Source organism: Synchiropus splendidus, chromosome 12 (assembly GCF_027744825.2).
Source record: "Synchiropus splendidus isolate RoL2022-P1 chromosome 12, RoL_Sspl_1.0, whole genome shotgun sequence".
Classification (NCBI taxonomy): Eukaryota; Metazoa; Chordata; class Actinopteri; order Syngnathiformes; family Callionymidae; genus Synchiropus; species Synchiropus splendidus.
The window spans coordinates 14,984,827-15,007,596 of NC_071345.1; the positions used below are offsets into that span (position 1 = coordinate 14,984,827).

Sequence of the window (22,770 nt, forward strand, 5' to 3'; positions counted from 1 at the left end):
TGTAGGACTTGCTTATTTAGATCACAAGCAAGGTAAAACATAAGTCACATTGTCGACATCACGGTCACACTAGTTTTGCGAATAACACCAAACAGACCTTGCAGATATTGGACTCCCTAAGCTAAGTTTTTCCAACCATAGGAAGAGATTTTCGTTGTCTTTAGTATGAAGTCAAATGGGACTCAGTCCTCCTCTGTGACCGACCCCCTATGGTAAGAAAAAGTCCCAGCAAGAAAGGATCTTCCAGATTGTCTGTTCACATGACAGCAAAAACAAAACTGGTACATTATAGTGGCCACTTGTTCTTATCGAGCAAAGCAAGGGCCCAAGAACTTCGGAAAATAAATTCTTTCAAGACACCATCCAAATCATCCAGTTTATTTTCCGTCCTCACAAAAATACACAAATCTCTGAATGGGTTTTGGTCCTATGGCCATGAACTCTGGGTCATGACCCAAAGTCAGGGTTCACATGGCCAGACCTCTGTCAGGTCTTGGGCACACCCAGATGTTGTGAGATTACATCTCTAGCTAAGGAAGTCTGGTGGTCTCTGATGACAATATTAATCCAGTAAACCAGCAACGGATCAGCAGTTGAAGATGAGATGATTAAGAGCCACGCTAAAGAAACATGACTAGAGCTAAAAGTCAGTGTGTATTGTGACTGGAGTGAAATCCCCTTAAATGCAAGGTCAATGTTGAAAATCCAAGTCTGAGAGGAGGAACTGGATGCAAAATTCAGAACTCTAACTCTTCTAATTCAGAGTTTGAAGATAAATTTTACAGCTAAAATCAGTCAATAAACACTTGACACTGCTTTTAGAAATGTAAAGGTCATAAGTCAGGGTCAAATCCAGATTGGATTCTGTTTGGATCTTGGACAGCTGTGTGGGGTTTCCTCAGTGCGTTCCCTCAGCCAAAACACAGACACAAGTTCATCGATGACTAGCGCTAAACATACACAGTGCTGTCCCACTGAAGCAGTATAAAGGGGGGATGAAATGAAAGCAGCATAATGTCCAAGAAAACCGATAATAGCAGAGCAACACACTGGAGTCGAAGCAGCTTGGATCCTTCGTGGGGCTTCTTTTACAGCCCCATTGTGTTCACAAATAGTTTGGGATTCAAAGAGACCAGCAGTGACACCCTGCTGCAGCCGGCTTGGGTTTTATGACGACAGCTTTCAGCCGCACTCGGACTAACCAAGATAAAAGTCACACAGACTTTAATTTCCTCACATTTGTTTCATTGTTTTACAGCATTCAGGGGATGTCCAATCAAACAATAGCTTTTCACTACGTGCTTGAACCCGGTGCTCCGCCAGCGTGTTTGTGAGAAAGTCTATCACTCTATCATAAAACAGGATATGAACGGAAAGAACCAGAAGAGCGAGCACAGCTTCAGCTGATGTCTTCCAGTTGTGTGACCTCTCTTTCCTTCTCCTCCTTTTTTTTTTTTCGGTCTCCCTGACTCTCAGTTTAATAAGGCCAGCTGTAGAGCCGGGCCCTCTTGGGAAACAGTAGAGTGTGGCTGGAGTGGAAGCTGAATGAGGCTGGGATCGGGGTGATGGAGGGGGGCGCAAGTCGGGGGCCGAGCACTTCCGACCATTTTCCCCATGCGATTCAGCATCCAGTCTGGAGCGCTGGCAGGCCGCCGCCAGTTCTCTGACTTCTTTTTTCCCTTCTTCATTTCCTTCCTTCCATTCTTCCTCTGCCTACCAAATAAAGCCATTCGTCCACCCTCTTTCCAGCTCTTCCTGCTGTCACTCGCCGTGCTATGGAAAGCAGACAATTACCCTAATGAAACTCTCCAGACGCCTGCTCGGTGGTACACCAACAAATCCAGAACTGTTTTGATCTCCCACCTCCTCCGATCGCTTTGAACCAGCGCAACTTTCCAAAGATAAAGCTGCCTTCCACTGCTCTTCTAGACAACGAGTCTGTGGTTCCACACTCAGTCCAGACCCGCTTCCGAGTTTTGACAGGTCCCTGACCCACGCCAGAGCGGTTCATCTATGTGGGTACTGTGGGGGCGGTGTGTGTGATTCTTTGTGTTGGTGTGTGTGAGAGGGAAGCGGGGTCTGGCGAGGTTGGTGGGTGTTTTTCATCAGACTAATGAATAATACGTCTGAGCTGAGAGAAGAGTATCGAGCGAGAGGAGGAGGGAGGGCCCAGAGCTGGAGGGTAATGACTATCAGATGCTGCTCACTACTGTGCTGCTGCTGCCTCTTTAACACGGCTCACTTGAAGAAATGTCATATGTGGCTATTTATTTTTCTCCATTGCTATAACTAGATCAGGACCATTTCCAACAAACAAGTTGCATCAGTTATTGCACACTAAAACCCAGGGCTATCAGTGGTATTGCCCTTAGTGTGACAGTGGTATTGCAGGTGGGAGAAGTGGTTTCATTTAACAGTACAAAATTAGACATTTAATTTAACTATCACAGAAAGAAGGACTGCTCCGGGTGGGGTTGTCTGTTTCTCCTATGCTATCGTGGGTTGAGCACTTGGTCGGAAGCCGGTTTTTATCAGATACACAAGGTCCACAGCCTCAGTCATGAAGTGCATTAACTCAAGTAAATGAATTTGTCACATTAAACTTTTTTTTATTTTTAACTTCTGAATAAGAAAACCCTTCCTTTGATGATCAAGTGTTTGAGGAAAAGGTTTGGACAATCCTGGTCTACTGTACATCAAGGTACACCAAACAGCATGGCGACACTTGTTGTGGCACGTTGACCCGCATGGCTGTTGGCAACGCTGCCAAAGTTGTGTTGAACTTGGCTTGAGAGTTGGGATTTAACCCCAGTATCTACTATGGAAGAACATTAAAAGCAAGACTTGGACACCGCCATCCCAAGTGAATTGCTTCCAATGCTAATTCTCTTGTCATTATTATTATTATTATTATTATTATTATTATTATTATTATTATTATTATTATTATTATTATTATTATTTAAATGTAACGGATGACCTTTGCAAAGGGCACGTTGAGTATGAAATTACTTTTCATGACCTTCTCAATTTATCTTCATGATATTTATATAATGTTTTACTTTATTTATTTTTTTATTGCTATTGAAGATTGCATTTTTCATTAAGGGGCGTTTACTATGCACAGTATTATGTCTTAGTCTGCAAGAGTGACAATAAATATTGAAGATCTTCAGACAGTAACATACAATTACTATACTATTAAATAATACTTCCTTGGCTTATAAATAGCATCATAGCGTATTCATGACAAATTCCATCTTTATGTAATGTTATTTTAAATAAAAATGAAAGAAAATAAAGATTGTGTGCCATAACAATGTGTTTCATTCATTCTGTGCATGAATAATAATGTAAAAAAAAACACCAACGATTTCATAACCAAAAAAAAATACAGCCAAATGCAATCAAAAATAAAGGAGGCAGCCACGCTGGCGAAAAGAAAGAAAAACATTAAGATTGGGTATCAAATAGAAGCAGCAGCCAATTTAATTAAAATGTTGCCTCCATTTGGGAACTTCTCCATCTGTTACTTCACCCGCAGCACTCTGTCAGTCATCGGCACCAAAAGTTGTATAGCCACCTCACTTAACATCCACTGTCAACATTACCTTTCAGTAATGTGCGTTTCATGGAAATTCTTCATGCTAATTCGGCCGTGTGCGATTATGAAAAGACTTTTTGTCTGTTATTACCCCCTCAAATATTTTCTGGCCTGAGGGCAATAAATGTGAGAACTGGATACTGTGTGAGACCAACCGCACACTTGTGGGAGATGCAAATCAGAAGAAGATCATGCTAATGCATAAAATGATGGACCACAGTGGGTGAGTGGATTTGGCCATTCACGGCGTTACATCCAAGTTAGGGTGTATATTTACAATAGTCGATATAACCCGGGGGTTGTTTGTGATAATATGACAGCGAGACAGTATTGGTTCCACATTTTTATGTAAATTCAACACTTTCTATTCAACAGCCAGAATATTATCCATTCGGGGAAAAGTCTGGATCGCTTTATTTTTAACATCAAATTACAAATAAAGGTCAATATGCATGACTGTTGTTGCTGGGTGCTAAACCGCGTGGATGAAACCATCTATTTTATCAAAAAAAATAAACTTTTTGAGAACATTCTCTTCTGCCTACACTGTATTTAGTTATGAATGTTGTTGCGACCATCATAAATTTAAGAAATAGTCTAAGCCGGCATGTTTGCGGATACTGGGGACCACATGGGTGAAGGTAAACCATAAGATAGGTGAAGGTCAGCGGTCTCAGATGGTGTTTGAGCCACAGGGTGTTTCCATGACTGACAAGGTGTGATGTAGAGTCAGAACCGTGGTCTAATGTTCAAAGTTCCAAAAACAATCATTCACAGTCAGTGCCGGTCCCGGACATCTGGAGTAGGATCATTTTTCTGCCCCTATTCACATTGTGACCGGACAGTGAGGTATTTAAGAGCCACGAACCACTGGTGAGTTCGGCTTCCACAGCAGCACCGCGTCACTGATGGGAGTAGTTTTCTGGCTCTCTGAATCTTGAAATTTGACTTGGCCTCTGAAACCAGCTCGGTGTCAATCCAGAAATAGGTCCCGGACAGAAAAGAACATAATGTTTTTGCATTTTCAGTTTTGTTTTGCAACCCTTAAGGTGATATGACAATTATTTTTTTAAACATTGTGATCATCACATCAGCTAAACTGTTTTTTGTTTATGAATAAATCATCAACAGGACCAAGTATGACTATATGAGTATCCAACCATTCAGATTTAGGTCTATGTCAAATACATCCACACAAACAAATGTAAATAGAGCTATGACTAATGTCAAGAGATCAACGTCAGTTCACTGGATAATTCAACAGATAAAAATAACTTAGTGTTCAAAACAATACGGACTGAGCGCCCCAATAGCAGGGGCACCTCACTATACAATGGTCATTACCAAAACATCTGTGATGAAGGAGATGAAATGTGATTGCTGTGATGGATGGAAAATTCAAGTTTTAAAAGCTTTAGGAGAGAAGAAAAAGTTGCACTATATTCAGCAAAAACTTTCCAAATCGCTGGAGCACCCTGATTTAAACTTGTGTCCAGACTCATCTTAAACTAAGATCATTCAGTTGTCAATATAAGAAAGAGATCATTTGCGATTAATTAATTATAAAACCTCTAAAATTAATAACATGGTCAACTGGAACTCCACCAAAATTCAATCATCTCTTTCATTCGGCATTGTAAATTTCTCCTGAAATCTTCAGGGAAACTTCTGCCAAACTTTTGGAGTTTTGACATACAGTACTTGCGAAACTTCATTGGCGGAGGTGATAATAATAATAATGACTGTCCAGTATGAAACCCCCACTGAAGAAGTTTGTAATTTTTCATATAGCAAGTTAATATAACTCGAGGCTGACTACAAATCTACACCAGAAAACAATGAGCAAGTATTAAAATAACCTCGCCAAAACAGAGGATGAATGATTACAGAGAGAGACTTTCAAATGTCCCACTGTTCCTCCAATTCATCACCATCAATACTGAAAATATTATCATAAGACAAACAAACAGAGCTTCCATAGGATAGCTCATTCTGCTCATTAATGCACACTACTGAGGTATAAATACATCCAGTAAACCGGTTCACCAAGCACCCAGTAAACACACATGCATGAAGTCTTACAGGCGGCTCAGGCATCTGTCAATACCACAACATAAACACTTGTGCTGAGACTGCAGGGGATTGAAGAGGTATGTGTCGAAGAGCGGAGGTGGAGAGTGATGAATGCTGACTTTAACATTGTGTAACTCTGACGGATTATTCATTGTGCGATTAGTTTTCAGCGGCACGTTCTGTTGCCAATCTACACAAAAGTGGCATACCGGCAACGGCATTGAGGTTTAGAATTTTTAGTACTGTACTACTGAGGATTGCAGCTCTCATAGTTGAGTTTTACATTTGCTGTCAACCTTTAACCGCTGTACATCTGAAACTGGAAAGGAAAGCCAAGGTCAGTCAGTTCTCTGGAAATAAAACTTAAGTTGCGAGATCACGGCTCATAAAATCACCCAGATGTAAAGTAAATAAAGCAGATTAGATTTTGATTAAAGGTGTTAAAAGTGAGGGAAAACTGGATTTCCTGCCTGTTCATAAATCTTGTGTTTATGTACAGATAGAGCTTGTTTTTCTCCCATTTGTGTCGTCGCTCCCTTTGCTGTCTGGTTCAGTTTCTTCTCCTCAGCGTGAGGAAGACAGATGTTTAAAGGGAGTGTAAGTGAGTAAAGTCGCGACTCTCCCACTACAAACTGTCGAGCTGCCCCCTTCATCACAAAAACACTCTAAAATGTCAGTCCCTGGAGGCGAAATGACTTGCAGACCCTTGAGCGTCACTGCTCCTGCAGATAAAAGGCTGAGCAAACGCAGTTGCCGGCTTTAGCCACAAGCTCGGGCTGAACCCACAGCTTCCAGTGCTGCGGCCGGCCGTCTCTGAGCCTGCCGTCCTTGGACATAAACAGCCCAGAGCTGGGGGTGGGGGGCAGAGCAGGGAGGATGAGGGGGAAGCCAAAGCCTTGATTCATGACTCAAGCTTCAGCTTCTTGCTGTCAGACATTTGGTCAAAATACAAATAAATAAAATCAGTCATATCTGACAGATAAAGACATGAAAATTATTTTAGAAAAAAAAATGGCTTGTGGTCACAAACCATTGCTCTTTACTTCAACATTACATTTAACTAACCTTTACTCAATCATGCAAGTCTTCCTTAAATGATGAGAAAACAACAGCGGGTTCAATTCAGTGAAGTGTTGAAAATATTTTGTATGTGTTTATAGCAACACATGAAAAATACAATACATACAATATCTTATAAAAACGTCTTGTCTGTTGTGGAATATAATTTAATCTATCAGATTAGACATAGATAAATGAACACGGTCGGACTCGTGAGAAACTATATGTGTATTGTTGATGTGGGTACTTTAAAATGAACTTATAACAGCCCTCTACTTTCTTTGAAAAGCTTTGAAAGTGAAGTAGAAAAATGCCCCCATTTGGTGCTGATCCAATTACCCCATGGCACGTAACTAACGCCGCTGCTACGCACTGAAGTTTAAGACTTTTAAAGTACTGCTATTAATCAAAATACATTCGTGAAGGGAGGTAGAAACAAAGCAGATAAATTAGGTAGTTCGTGTGATGATGTCACTTCACTCCTGGATTAGTGACCTAATGGATATAAATGGCTGGGAGATCAGTCTATGAGAGTCATTGCGCGTGGCAGCCTGTGTGTGTGTGTGTGTGTGTGAGACAGTGAGCACCAAACACACCATGTAAACAGGGGTGATGCAAGTCCTGTTTAAGTGTGGATTTCCCCAGAAGCACACACAGAATGGCGTAGCCAAAACAAACTTCTGCTGATGGTTTGCCTCTTGCCTCCGGTCTCCCTGGCTCGCTTCTCGACAGCAGCCGGGGGAGCCTGACCGCTCAGAAGGAGGAGCAGGAGACTCTTAAGGCCCTCCTACTGAATATAAACAGGGGGGCAGACGGAAACACTCAGACAGAAGGCACACGTGGAGCAAAAGCCAGGGAGGGACTGGGGAAGCCAACTGTTGCCACTGGCTGGACGTGGTTGGGACTGAAGGACAGACGAGGTTTAGAGGTGGACATTTGAACTTCATCATGCTAGTGAGATTGATCGCTGACTCGCAGAGGATTTAGCCCAAAGAGAAGCTGATGCTTGGGATGTGAAGTGAGAAAGAGACGTGGAAGCTCCAGCCACCTGTCGGTCACCACAGCAGGGGTAAAGTCACACAGGATCGTAGACATTTACTGAATGTCAGATTTTGTAACAGATCTTACCAAGCTGTTAAAGAAGTAAGAGAGAGCCAGGAGGACGTCTTTCTTGACTGCTGCACCCTGTCTCAGCATCGCCAGAGCTATCTGTCAAGCTACCGTTCAGCACTGCTTAGCTCCTCTGCTATTGACAATTAGCTGCCAACTGCTACACTGGTAGATATGACATTCGCCATGTTGCGTACGGCACCTCCAGCAGGTCGTTTCCTGTATGGTGACATCGCCCTTCTCTCAGAAGACGACGAGGAGAACGGGAGCGAGGGTTCCGGCTCTGACGAGCGCACCAACTCTTCCAACTTCAGACTGTCCTCCTCGTCTCCGTCAGCCTTTCACATCAAGGTGAACAGGAAGAGGAAGCTGTGCGGTGACGGTGGAGGGGTCGCCACTGTCGGCGCCATCATGGGGCGACTCGGCCAACAAGGCTCAGCGCCCCAGACCGAGATTCGCCAGAGGACGGCCGCCAATGCGCGGGAAAGGGATCGCACCAATTCTGTCAACACGGCGTTCACGGCGCTGCGCACGCTCATCCCCACCGAGCCAGCGGACAGGTATGCCGACCTCACCATTCCATACATTCATAAGCAAGATCCGCGGATACAGCTCATCTGACGATGCAAAACTAAACAGGGAAATTTCTTTCCATAAATTCACAGGAAGCTGTCGAAGATCGAAACGCTCCGCTTGGCCAGCAGCTACATCAGTCATCTGGGAAACGTCCTGCTCCTGGGCGAGGGGCTACATGATGGACAGCCGTGTCACGCACCTTCGCCACCTTTCTTTCACGTTAACTCCTCCCCCACAAGAGGATCTGACCAATCAGCGCAGCCAAAGCACATCTGTACATTCTGCCTCAGCAACCAGAGAAAAATGGTAAGCAGACCCCAAAATGCACTAATATTTGGATGGAAATGAAATGTAAAAAAAAAAAAAAAAACCTTGAATACAAGGTGCAATGCTACACGGCTATCACAAGAGCTTCTTTCTGGAAAACAGCGCGGTTATTGTCAGGTCAATTTGGTGTTTACAGCTGCAGTGAGATCAGTGACTGTAAACCTGACTGGCCCTGTGGGACATTAAAAACAAAACCTCTTTAAAGTTCTCTTCTGGGGGGGTGAAGGACTCTGTATTACTGTCCTGCTGGGAGTTAGATTTACTTGAGCAGGTGGCTTGAAAGTCCAGGGCGGATACGACAAGTCGCTGGACAGCACAGAAGAGTAATGAGTGCAAAAGGGTCAGGCTGTCTTCGGGGTATTTCGGAACGAAACCAGGCAAAAAAACGCAAATTTTGATTTCAGTTTTTTTTTTCAAATATGGTTTTAGATTTACGAGTGTGTTTATGCAGCCGGGGCAAGTTTATGAGTCAATGACTTCCATTTAAAATGCCTGCTTAATCACAAGATACCTTTAAACACCAAGTGAAAATTCACATTAGTATTACAATACTTCCACTGAAGTGTATTGTAGACTACTTTTTAAAAAGTAATAAAACAAATAAGATTACAACTCCACAAGATTGGGAACAACACAATGGTACCAAGAGCACGATGCATTTTGAAAAGTGTTCCTTGTTCTAGATCAATAACATGAGCAAAAAACAGAGGGATATGAACATTCACAGGTCATCCAGCTAGTAAATATCCAACCTTTTAAAGATTCACTTCAATATTAAACAGATGAAGGCCACAAATATGAAGTGCATCCCTCATGGGCTCACTTGAGATGCTCACTGTTGTCGCAGTGATGAGCGCATAACAGTCAAACTCATATTTGATTGATTCAGAGCAGGAAGCAGACGTAATGGAGAAGTCCCCGCGTAGAAGAGCTGTCCCTGTGATGAGGAATAACAGGCATGGAAGAGGCTCGGCCGGCAAGTTTGGATGACTCCAGCTGTGACCTCAGATTGTGCGCATGGATGATAGAGAGCTGACGTCCACTCAGTTTTCCCTCTCGAACCTACAGCCGCTGCCCATTTAGCAGGATTTATGGGTAAAGAGCTGACATCTGGCAGTCCCCCCCATTACCCCAGCAGTGTGTGAAAACTAATACTCTCCTCAGTGTCTAAACCCAGAGACCCTTTAGCAGGGGGATAACCTGAGTCTCAGCAGTGAGCGTCCACCCCTCCTCCCTGTTGCTCCTGAGAGTGAAAGTCTAGACGTCCTCGGTGTCCAAACCCAGACACCTTCTGCTCAGAGATAACTAGCCTGCTTCTCAACACAAACCACCTCTGTCTCCTTCCTCCTTGGCATCCATCTTTCTACCCCCGGCTCTCGTGCCCATGTCTCTGTTACACCTCTTCCCCAAAGCCGACTTAGTTCTCCCACCGCTCCCTCAGCTCTGCGCATCTGCATATCGATCAGACGCGTGGAGGTCAGCACTGTCAGTAGGAAAGCTGTAATACTATCTGCTGCTGTCAACTCACAGCTGCCGATGCATGACTGACCTGTAAACGCCTGCTGCGCAGATAACAGTTTTTTGGAGCTGTTGCGTGTCAGAGTCACACACGTAAATACTTAAGTCAACTCCACTAGGCGTTTTGTGTTGTGCTCATATTCTAGCTTCTCCATGTGGTGCTAATGCGAGTTCTGACATCTAACCATCACCTGGTTCAATTCCCTGACAATTTAGGGACATACAGGAAGGAGATACAGCAGAAACATTTATAGAAATATTTTTTAAGGTTAGAAAAATAGCAAGTTTGACCTCCTTAGTTTTCTAAACTTTTAACTGATTAGCCTTTTGCCTATGCTTTTATACACAATTCTCACTATTTTTTAATAGTTTTACTATTAGACAAATATTGCATTTTATATCATCTGCAGTGATTCTAAAAGGCCTCTGGAACGCTATTTACCAGTGAAGTTACTAGCTTTAATCTCAGTATGAACATGGAAAAAGTTTATGGGGTGACAACGTCATGACAAATTTTTAAAAAGTAAAGGTTTTAAAGAGAAACCAATGTGACTTGTTTGCTTAATGTAAGAGTGAAATTATCGATTTTTAAAAAATGACCTGATGGTTGCCGTGCACCAAAAGGCAGCAAAAGATTCATCGCAAAATGAAAACAAGTAAGAGCATTTGTGCCTTAAACAATAGTTCATATTGTGAACCCAATATCGTGAAATATCCACTCAGCTGCATGTGGTTTGCTCGTCGCAACAGCACGCACATAAATCATATCTTTTTAACTCTGGTTTAATGCCACAGTAAGAGTTTGTTTCTCGCGAGTTAAAGCTTATTTTGTTTATCCTGAATTTGACATAGCAAATACATACTGATAATAATAAAATAAAACATACTGGGCTGTAACCTTGGAAGAGAACAGATTTCTCGGGGATGATTTTGATAAATTGCTAACAGAAAATAGTCATTAATTAACATTTATTTCACAGTGAACATTCCAAGTGTCAATTCCAGGTGCACCACTTGGTACAATATGATTTCCGAACCAAAAACATCCATGATGAAGGATGTAAGTTTAAAAAACCTGCTGTGGTGTGCACTCTTGAAACACATGTACCTGTGAAAATCGAACTATTAACAACTAATATAATAAAAAGTTTATGAGCCTACAAACCCACCCTATTAATACAGGTGACACCATAGATTTTTAAATCAACAATTGACTTCTGTAACTGCAGGGTAACTTTAATTAAATGCAGGCGATTTAAAAGTCATACAGGGAAGTGAAAAATAAGCTCATCCTTGATTGTTACAACCCGAGCCTCGCTTCTTTTTTCCGCGTGAAAGTGGCGTTTCAGAGTGGGACAGATGGACAGTTATTATCCAAAGGAAACGATGGTGAAGGTGAAGTGAGCCCTGGTGTCCTGAGAGCTCTCCTCCTGTGTTTGCTTGGTCACAGAGGATCATCACAGCTGTCAGGTGAAGCCAGAGCAACTGCTCCAATTATGCTATTTCCAATGTGGTAAGGTGGAAAAGTGAGAAAAATATACCCTCATTTCCTCCTATTATGTGCATACACGGTATAGCAGTTTCAAAATAAACACTCCTGTTAGTGGTAATGACCACAGCTCAGCGTGCTAATCCATATCATATTAAATATTCAGTGGGATTGGAAATAGGGTCATTATAGCGTTCTTTCCTATATTTGAAGGAGCCATGGAATAAGACACAGCATTTACTTTGGCTTGGTTTGGCCTTTGGTGCAGTGAGATTACGCAGCGAAAACCTTACACTTAATAACGCCGTCTTCTATAAACAGCCACCGCTCATGATGTAATAAACACATACTAATTGAAATACTGTTCACATTAAACCACTGACAAGAAAATATTGAAGAATTTATGTCTGCAATAACAAAAATAAACGGGATTTTACAGCATGCTTAAACTGTCATTTACCTAGGACACTCACATGCAGTAGGTTTTTAAACCTCACGCGCTGCTAAGCATCATCATGATGTCCCACCTCTGATGCAGGAGGTTCACATTTCACTTTTTGCACCACTGCGGCTTTATTCTTGATTTAATGACAGAGGGAAACGGAGTCTTACTTCACAAGTCAAAAGCAGAGCGGACTAACAATGGTGCTGGACTTTGAAGTCTAATTCGTCCACACATCACGGGTGTTATGTTGAATAATTGAAAAGTATTTTTCTCATATATATTGTTCAAATTGGTCTCTAGTTCCACTTAAACAATTTCTATTCTTAATGATTATTCAAGTGATGGTGTGAAGTATATTTGGGTTGTATTTTCAAAATAATTTTAATGTTGCATTAGGTGATCACCTGTGAAACCTTGAACTATCAATAGAAAGGATCGAAGGGGCGACTGAGACCTATGCAGAGACCCACGAATGACAGTCTCATTGACATGTCCCACGATAGCTCCATCTGGGAATGGGATGAGCAGACGATGAGGTGGAGGATCAGGGTGAGCGGTGGGTTTCTCAAATCCCCTCACTGTCGGAAAGATTGACGCGCACATCCTGCTTCTGTACCGTCAGGTGTCTTTACTCAACCTGCAGAACCTTAAATTATCTCCACGTCACAAGTCAACAGCCATCTGCTGTTGCACTCGCTTGAAACACATGTGTACGTCTGCTTCGTATGTGGGGGCCTCAGTCGAACCCCAGGATCACTCGGCGGATTTTTATGGCTTCCTCCGTTTATTTCCTTTGGCCAGGAGATATGGACGGGTGTCAAGTGCGTTCATTGGCATAAACAGATACGGTGGGTGATTTGCCAATAAAAGCACTCAGCTGAAACTTTTTTTTATTTTGAAGACCTGCGTTTGACAAGTTCCTTAAGCCAAAGAGTTTCCAATATTGGAATCCTGATGAAGCTTATTTGAAAATTTTATTTCTGCAAGATAAAACCGCCCATGTGGTTCCTGTAAATGAGATGGGGTGACAGTAGGGCGGCGTTGTTGCCTTCAAGCAGCTACTGTCAGTTGAGGGATCTATACAAGATCTATATAAACTGCAGTCCTCTGAAAACTATTTTAAATTATATATATATATTTTTAAAAAAGTATTTGCTCCAGAAAAACGAAAAGCACATTTTTTCTGACTCGAACATCAGGGACATTCAGAGAGCGGCAATGACCAGATCGGATTCAGGAAAAGACTGAGATGAGGGTCAGGGCTTTTGGCTAAATATAACACAAATGTAACTGAAGGTCATAGACATGACAAACTCTACTTCAATATCTGTGCAGTAGAAAACAAACTAGATGGGGGGAAGCAGTGGAAAAACAGTTGAAGTAAAACTGCAACGTGCAAGTGGAAAGGATTTATCTCTCTCTGCACGAACGAAAATGTGTGTTTGTGCACGTGGAAGAGGGGATACAAGAGAAAGGGTGGGGGAGGTGGAATCCAATACGTTTAATATTGTTTTTCTTTGAAATAAAACGCGCAATATTTCCAATCTGACCATGCAAATTGAGTTCACACACAGCTACACAGCGAGTGTGTGTGTGAGAGTCTGGAAGTCATTGGCAGCACTGCACAAAGCAACAAATGAGCTAATTGTTCTGTAAATGATTTATCCTCTGCTGAGGCCTGAGCAGCCAGTGTTTAATTCGAGTGCCACTATTAGAAACACATTGGCTTTCAGCTTTGATGGAGATTTTAAAGAAGCCTGGAAACCACTGGCAGTGAAACGCCCTCCCGGCTCTCTCACACACTCACACCCACACAGATGACACACGCACGCACGCACGCACGGCCATAGATGCACAGCAGGGCGTGTAGGCCACCGCAGTCACAGACTTTTATCAAAACCATGTCATTTTAGAACTTTCCTCTCAGCCAGACAATTTCTAACCCCTTGAGAAAAAAAACAAAAACACGTTTCAGTCGTCAGCGAGGGAGTCCTGGACCGGGCTTTCAACACTCGGTGAAATAATGGCGGGGAGGAAGTCGTGGAAACTGAAAGAAAGAGGGAGAGAAAATTGCCGGCTACTAATCAGTGCTGCTATTTATCCTCCAGTTTGGACATTTGGTTTTCAACTGTGCCGAAATTTCACTTTGCCTCTTTATAGAGACCAAGTGAAGCGTGCACCTCTGAAGGCTTAAACGCTGGATGGGACATGTGCAGGCACACTAATGACCAACTGTGGTTTGCTCAGGCTTCAGGTTATGAGTGCGATCTTGGTGGAAAAGTCCATGACATCACTTGTGCCTGAAGATTTAAGGTCATGGACGACAACCAGATGACTCCAAATCATTGATAATGCTGGTGTTGACTTGGAGTTAATGTTACATGGCTGGTGAGCCAGGGAGCGGGCCACATTCCCTCTCATGTTGAGGTATGCTAATGAAGGGAATCGAAGATACCTAATATAATTCAGGCAATATATTCTTGCCCACGTCTGTGTTAACTCGGATTTGTGTATTTGTGTGTGCCGTCATGCATGGATCTGTCTGTATATTTTCAGCACAGATGGAAGCAGTTAAAGCCTAATTTAACACCAGCAGAAGGAGTCGGGTCAGATAACTAACAAAATCTATTAGCAAAGCCATCATTCTGTTGTCATTCACTCTTCAGGGAAAACTCAGTTCGCGCAGCAATTTAAAACAAAAGCATATTGAGCTCAGGCTACGTCCACAAGACACGGTTTTTAGCTTGCAAACCTCTGGTAAAGGTTAGCGTCCCCTTGACTCCTACAGTGGTTTCAAAGATATTAGTATCACAGCTTTGCCATATACCTTTTCGCTTTCAATTCAGCTGACTGAAACTGTTTCAGAACCATAAAACAACAACCATTAATAATGATATTACTGTTGACAAAACGTGAAAAAAAAATCGACAAATATTTAAGATAGTAGTACCCAAACCCAGAACTCCTATCAAAATGTACGTTTCCAATGATCCTTCTAAAGTAACAACAAAACCAAAAGTCCAATAGAAAAACATAGTGAGCACAAACATCTGGGTATTGGATGCTGTATACATGTTAAAATGAGTAGCTTATGGGTGAATAGCTTTTCCAACTCTGACATCACATGAAGCAGGTGTGGCAAACTCGATTACATATGGGGCCAAAATGCTAAACCCGGTGACTCCACTTGGTATAACACGAGAAATAGTTGGGCTCACTTCTTGACACGCAAATTACATGGACTTTCCATGTTTTGGGACGTTTCATTGCTGAAACGTATCATTCCCGCTAGCAACAAAACAGCTGGTCAAAATTTTCTACCTAAATAAATTATGACATGGTAGAAAAGAAAGTTATTTTGACGAACACAGTCAGTCATAATAAATATTATGAAGTGATTCATTGTCAAATCACGAAAATGCACAACAATAAAGACAATGATGATGCTACTGTTAACTTGTTTCTACAAACACAACAGCGACTAACTGACATGAGTTTCTTTTTTCTAAGTCACTAAAGCAGAGGTGTTTAAGGACAGCATTGCCTGTTCACGTTCTGTATGGACAATGGATATTTTATAGCCTCACATTCCTGCATCTTTTCCTCAATGCATAAATAGAAAAAAAAAACAAATTTAATGTCTGGAAACTCAAATCTTCATGCCATTTAAAAGGGGTTCTTTTTTTAGCATGTTATAGAGGGGCATGATGTTAGAATTGATAACGTCAAAAAACATCAAAAGCTTATTGTTCCAAGTTAAGCACGACCTTATTTAATGAAGTTAATTCGAATGTAGATGTAATTGTTTTTGACCTAGTGATAAAACAAATACAGTAGATCTTGCCTGACTTCTCATTATATTGGACCAACACCATCATTAGTCGCAGTATTCAGATATCACAAGGGGCTAGACGTCTGTATTTTCCTACACTAAAGTTTTGCCAGCTCAAAAGACGACCTGGCGTAGCTGGCGACAAGCTTTCTGGTGCAAGGTGCAGCTATTAAAGGAGCAACACGGCAGAGTTGAGTCATCTGAGATCAGTAAAAAATGACACGCGTCTTGTTCAACATCATTATAACAGGTTATAAAACGTGCGGGCCATTATTGAGTGTGGTCGGCTCGTGTGAGTCTAAGCAAAATCAAGTGTTTTTTAGGCAGTCACCGTGATGAAACCACAATGAACAAAAAGTACACGTCTGGCGTGTCCAAGCCACATAATGGCAGACTGAGGCGTGTTCAGTGTGCAAGTGAGCTTCATTTAAAAGTCTGGATGCCACTTGATGTGATATTCATTGCACCATTTCAATGTATGCGCAGACAATAATTATTTATGATGGTAATTACAACTTGCATTAGATGCTGACGCCACATTCTTGGCCGATGGATGAAATATACATACTCAATTTCATTTAATGCTTGGACGCCGATCTGCTTCAACGGTCTGTGGACCATTACACAAGTGGAATTTTTTTTTTTCCAGCGAGTCATTTCTCTCCCGCTTGAAACCAAATTAGATGTTCATACTTGACAGACCAGATTAACACTCGAAGAAAGACAGGGAGAGCTTGGAAAATAAAGTTATTAGTGTAGTGAGTTTGAGGAAAGTCGCATCAAAGATTGAGATGAAAAGATGTCCCTGGAAGGCTCGGCTACCTTTATACAAACCTTCAAGGCTTCTGTCACTGTCGGAAAACAATAATATTTCTCCAGCGTGGTAATATCGTCCCACGGAATCTAAAATAAACGTCTTGAGGTAATCTTATTAGTGACGGACAAATCAGCCCAAAGGGAGGCCGCGGGGTGTACGTGTCTTTAAACCCGACTCCATCATATTAGTCGTGCAGCCGTTGTTATGACTGCCCGAAGACCCCCTCCTCTGTTTTGACTGAGCCACTCAGCTGAAGCGCCGCCACATGATTCACTCAGGTTTCTCTACTCGTCGCAAAACGATCAAACCGTCTGACACCTTCCTTTTCATCATGGCTTCTTAATTCCTTTTCAGCAGCGGGGCGACACTTACGTCAGCCCAGACTACGCGTAATAATTTACTCTGGCATTCATTCTGAGAACACCACAGACAGCCAAGACTGCTGTGTATAGAAAAGTTGTTACACTGGCAGGAAGTTATTTTTGTGACTTGGGTTTTGATTCAGAAATAAGCAGACATTTGTGGTGATTCATGTATCACTGCTGCAGATGAGTGACCGAGTAAAAACCTTTACTGGATGATAGTTTATCATCTTTAGCAGAGCAGTCTTGTAATGTCCACTGAACCTAAATGCACCAATCGCTTGTACTATAGCAGGAAACAGGGGTGTCCCATAGACAATTGTGAACCATGATTTACTGAGCTGAACATTTTTTGCCTTTCAGCCTTTGATTTTTACAATATAAATTCTGTCTCTATAATACTAAGAGGAAATTTCCTTAAAAAGTAATAATAATAAAAATAACAATAATGATAATGTATTAAAATTAATGGCAATTCATAACATTTCAATATTTGACACCAGGATGATCAAATGAAAGTTGTATTTGTGCACACCAGCTTAAGCATCAGGGTGGAAGTGCTCCAACGATGCTTTAAGTGCACAGAGAAACTTTTTAAGCACTTGTTCTTGTCAGTAATGCTAGTCATGTTATATATTCATACATTTATTCCTTTATCTGTGACATTTAAAATGTTGGATTCAAGGATACCATTTCAAATACGTACATGTACATCATGTATTGTTCTATAATAGCTCATTATACTTAATATCCTCTTAACTTTACGGCTGCAGGACCATAGAACCATGTTTTCCGAGCGTCTGTTGCAGTGCTGCAGGTACAGAGGCAGATGTGGGCGGGGCTACAGTTTTTTATCAGGAAGAAGTCACCATAAAAAAATATGGTCTGTCAATAAATTAATAACTTTAATCTAAATTAATCGTACTGACGATGAGTTAACTCGCGATTAATGCAAATTAATTTGTAACTTAAAAATGTAATCAACACAAGAGTGGCCGATAGTCCTTACAATGCTATGCTTTTAGCATGTTGTGGAGCCTCTTCAATGCTTCTGAGGTTATTCTCAAGAATGTCCTTGAAAGTATCTGTTATGTTGAGTCGTTGTAGTGAACAAATGTTTGCACGAGGGAAGCATTACCACTCTGTTACCAATAAGTTCCATTTACAACAAATACAAATTAATAATAATTTACAATTAATCGCAAGTTAACTCAGATTAAGAGCGATTAATTGAGATTAAACATCTATTATCACCCCCTGACCCCTCCAAAATGAAACAAAAAAATATGGCATACAATACAGTTATTGTTTCTTAGCTTCATTTTTAATCGATGACACGAGGAGACCAATATGGCTATTTTGTCCTGCATTTATATCCTGCAGAACACCTTTATATATAGCAAAACAAAAGCCGTCTCCGTGTTTTTATCCATCTGTCTTCCAGGTTAGATTCACTCCTCTCGTCTTCCTATACACATAAACATGTAGCTCCGCTCACTTTGACTCTGGAGCTCCGAATTGTAACAAAGAGAGACTTTACATTATTCTATTCAACTCAGGAAGTAGAATTTCCACAATCCAATGCTAGCAACTGTAACTTGCACCTTAAATCGAGAATGAGGTAACTGCACAGTTGAAGTGAAGGGAAAGACTCAGTACAAATATTTAAATTATTTCTGCTCCTTGCCAGTGTAAATTACCAGAAATAAACAGTGGAAATAAACAAAGAATTCTTTTGTCTGTTCCATTAAAACAGAATTAAACACCATGGCTCCCAAATGTGGTTATGTTTGACAAACAAACAGCATTGAAAACATAACCCTCTTGGCAGAAGAAGCAAAACAATTTTTTGTTTTAAGTGCAAAGGCATGTCGAGATAATTGCAAACTAATAATGAGCGGTGCTTCTCCTTCCAGCTGGAGTAAAGATCGGCAATAGTAGTTTGTGTTTCTTCTGGGTCTGTTCTGTGGGAGGACCATACTCAGTCCAAATCCTATGATCTCACGCTCTCATTACCTCTGGATACCTCTCCAAATATCAGCCCACCTTTATCGATGTCAGTCAAAGATTTTCCTACACCTACACCTTGAGCTGCGTCTGAGAGGAAATGTGGAACAGGTGTTGGGCTGATGAGAGGAAGGTGAGGAGGGCGTGGGCGAGAGGGGGGATATGAGGGAGAACTCAGGAGAGGGCACTGATCGGTTTCTCTTACTTCTATGACCTAACTTGCGACTTTGGTTACAGACAAATGAAGTCATATTTGTCTGTGTTCGTTGGCAGGCAGGTGACAACAAATGAGATTAAAAAAGCTCATATGTCAGGATGACTGAGCGAATCGACATCCTCCTGAAACCTCGCAGTGGGAAGATGACATGTGTTGCATATCACTCAGTGGTCTGCTCCATAAATCCCAATCTGATCCCTGAACAGCGAATGGTAGCGGAGGTTAGGTGAGGAGGGAAAATGTGATGTTATTTTCCTGGCCAGATACAGAGCGTTTCTCCACCAGCCAGAAAATCACGGCTGCTCTGATACCACAGATAAATGGGAAGCACTGATGTCGCATGCATCAGCCTATGATGTCACTATGCCCTGAAATGAAAGAAGCGTTGGGTAATCTCACAGTGAGAATGAATGACTTAACAGGAGGATTCCTGACACATTTGAACGCAGCAAGAGGTGATTTGGGGCGACTCACAGCGGGGCCTTCAGAGAGCGGATCGGGGTGCAGCGGACTATCACAGTTTTGATAAGAGACTTCAATATACTTCTTTAAAAGTCAGATTGGCTTTAAATCAACCAAATAATATAAATAAAAATAACACTTATTTTATTTAATAATTTGGAAACAGACACTGATGGATTCAATGTGGACTAAAGCTTCTTGGTGCTTCACATCTGGCACAGATTTATGATGAACCATCCACCCTGGGCCAGACAGTGAAACAATGTAGCTCATGGATTCCTGTTTTTGGGGGGTTTAAAAAACAGAGTGAATACGAAATGAAAATAGGAAGCAAGAAAAAATAGCTGGCGAAGAGTTGCTCCGAAGAGAAATTGAAGGCTGCTGATTGGTCTATTATATTCATTCCTGAATCACAAACTTGGCAGCACAAACAACTTCTGGGGAAACTTTACGCCCACAACAGGAGGAAAAAGATTGGACAGATTGGAGCGTTGTTTAAAAGGTACCAAAACATATGCACTTTTGCCTGTAATTCTAATTACATGAATGGACGGTGTCCATTCATTCGCTGAGTTCATTCATTTGCCCAACATATGTCAACATTGAGAAGGCTGACAGGTAAAAGCTGGCCTTCAGACGGCCTGACAAAAAGGGCTTCCACCCACATAGAGGGCTAAAATCAACCACAAACACACAGTGAGGATCGCTCACCGACAACAACACTGGTGCAGATCGGGACCAAGAACTCCTCCGCAAAACAAAGAAGGGCAGCAGTCAAATTTGAGTTTTAAAATTGAAAACAAAATCAGGTATCTATAACTGCTCGGTTTGTGCTTGAGTGAAAAAGACAATGAAAATGACTTTGGGCAAAACATTAACAGGACATTTCCTTCTTCTGCAGAACAAAGACAGAGACCGGAAAACAGCCATCAGGAGTTAACACCAAGGGGACTGCTGTTGCTGTGATGTTTCATATTTTTACATTTAAACTTGAAGACTTTTCATTGGACTTTTCAGCCTCTTTTTTTTTTATTCAACAGTATTTCCAGGACTATCAAAAATATCTTTCTACACAAGCACTATACATGAATTTTTTTTTTTTTCACCTTCAACTCCAACATTCAGTAAAGCATCCGTGAAGCTGAAACCATTGTAACAAAAAAAAAGAAAAAAAGGATTATGGCACATTTGTACTCATCAAGAGCTCTGTTGTTGTTATTAATGTGTTAACTGTAATATAAATGTGTATTTATGTGACATAACTTTATATAATGAAAATATGTTATTTAACATTACATTCCTGACCTTGTGTTATTTTGGTACCGACTCACACACAGAGGGATTTGTCACACTTGGGACAAGCAAAGACCTAAATGCTGGAGTGTTTATTTTCTGATGTTTTATGCTGGACAATATGCCAAAATGGTTAAGTGAATTGTTTGTATATCTGAGAATAAAATTATTTCATATGTTTTGGAGTGTTTTTGAGTTCATTAGCTTCACGCTCTGAAACGACACAGACTTCTTTTAAGTCTCTTCTCCATCACCCATGCTTCATCTCTGCATTCTTTCTTTAAGTCTTGGAAAGATTAGAGTAGAAGATGAGCGACTCCAGGGGTTTGAGGAGAGGATGCGCTGGTGAAGTGAATCTGCAGGTATGAATTGTTGAACATCTGCCTGTGTCCCCTCGCTGTCCTCTTTCTTACCTTTCCACACACTCGTTTCTTTCTCTCTTCTCATGTGCTCGGCTTTTCCTCTCTTTTCCCCCGAGTGCCACTTGCCTGGTCTGGGATGGTGATGAGTTTCCAGGGTGTTTGCTGGAGACCCCTCTCTCCGTCCCGTCAATCAGAGCTGTGTCTGTTGACAAAGGGGCATTTGATGTTGCAAAGATTATAAAAAAAAAAAAATTAAAAAAATCTACAAATAAGTAAAGCAAAATATGACCTGTTTTTTGCAGAAAAAAGAACAGATCTTGACTTTCAGTCCGTGCAGAAACAGGAAAATACACTCTGGTCGTAATATTATTTGAGGCTTAGGCTTTTCACTGCTCTCCTTTTACTGTAGTAGAAATTAATATCATAAAATAAAGTGTTATTAATTTAAATTTGAATTTCAAATAAATATAATTTGTTTGGCCCCCTGTAACTCCACAATTTGTTGGTAACACTTGTTACGTATTAACTATTAAAAAGCTAATTACATGCTAACTGACTGTTAATAATCAGTTAATAATGGTGCTGTCCAGAGTGAATGATCAGAAACCATTCCTGGGTAAAATATGGTCAGGCTTAATAAAACACTAATCTGTATTTTAGAATGATTAAGCAGAGGTGAATATGTTGCAAATACAGATAGGAATAAGCAGTTTATTTGTGGAAATATGTGTTGCCCATTCTAAAGTCTAACCAAAATGTTGGAATGGTGGTCTTCTTTCAAAGACTTCATCTTCAACTGGTGAAGTCAGTACGCTCCTGAATCCGTGATTTAAAACCACAAAAACAGCAGTGTTCCTATTCAAATCTCGACTATTTTCCAACGTAGAATAAAAAGTAAATGACCCGTTCTGCACTGGTTTGATGTTTCCAAATGGTGTTTTTTTTTTCAACAATGCAACCAAGCTGTTTTTTGCTACAGCTTTGCCAATTTGGGATATTTTTCCATTAATGCGCCTGTTGAAGTGAATCAAGCCGCTAAAAGTTTATATATCACCGTACCCCTGCCAGGTTTGAGTGGAAACAGGAGACAGAAAAGTACAGCTGATTTATTGTGTGTGTGTTTTCACAAACACCAGAGCTCATAAACAGCCAGCGACACTTTCTGTCGCTTAGTATGTCTGGCTTGTCCTTGTCGTGAAGTCATCAAAAGGGTTGCT

General features: G+C 41.3%; 2 protein-coding genes across 3 annotated transcripts in view; one reads left to right on the forward strand and one right to left on the reverse strand.

Moving 5' to 3' along the window:
- Positions 1–21,753, reverse strand: part of si:dkey-33i11.1 (B-cell receptor CD22) — a 41,675-nt gene extending 19,922 nt beyond the window's left edge. For both annotated transcript variants that reach the window (XM_053882047.1, XM_053882044.1), the window contains exon 1: positions 21,605–21,753. The gene's annotated coding sequence lies outside the window, so the exon portion shown is untranslated. The remainder of the gene's footprint in view (positions 1–21,604) is intronic.
- scxa (scleraxis bHLH transcription factor a) lies at positions 7,926–21,298 on the forward strand. Its single transcript, XM_053882066.1, has 3 exons — positions 7,926–8,406; positions 8,512–8,728; positions 20,800–21,298. Exons 1-3 carry the CDS (start codon positions 8,021–8,023, stop codon positions 20,836–20,838), a joined length of 642 nt encoding a protein of 213 aa, XP_053738041.1. The 5' UTR covers positions 7,926–8,020; the 3' UTR covers positions 20,839–21,298.
- Positions 21,754–22,770: the final 1,017 nt, after the last annotated feature.

Coding starts and splice junctions, on each gene's coding strand:
- scxa (XM_053882066.1), top strand. CDS start 8,021: ATGACATTCGCCATGTTGCGTACGGCACCTCCAGCAGGTCGTTTCCTG. Junction 8,407..8,511: donor CCCACCGAGCCAGCGGACAG/GTATGCCGACCT, acceptor ATAAATTCACAG/GAAGCTGTCGAAGATCGAAA. Junction 8,729..20,799: donor TCAGCAACCAGAGAAAAATG/GTAAGCAGACCC, acceptor CTTCTTCTGCAG/AACAAAGACAGAGACCGGAA.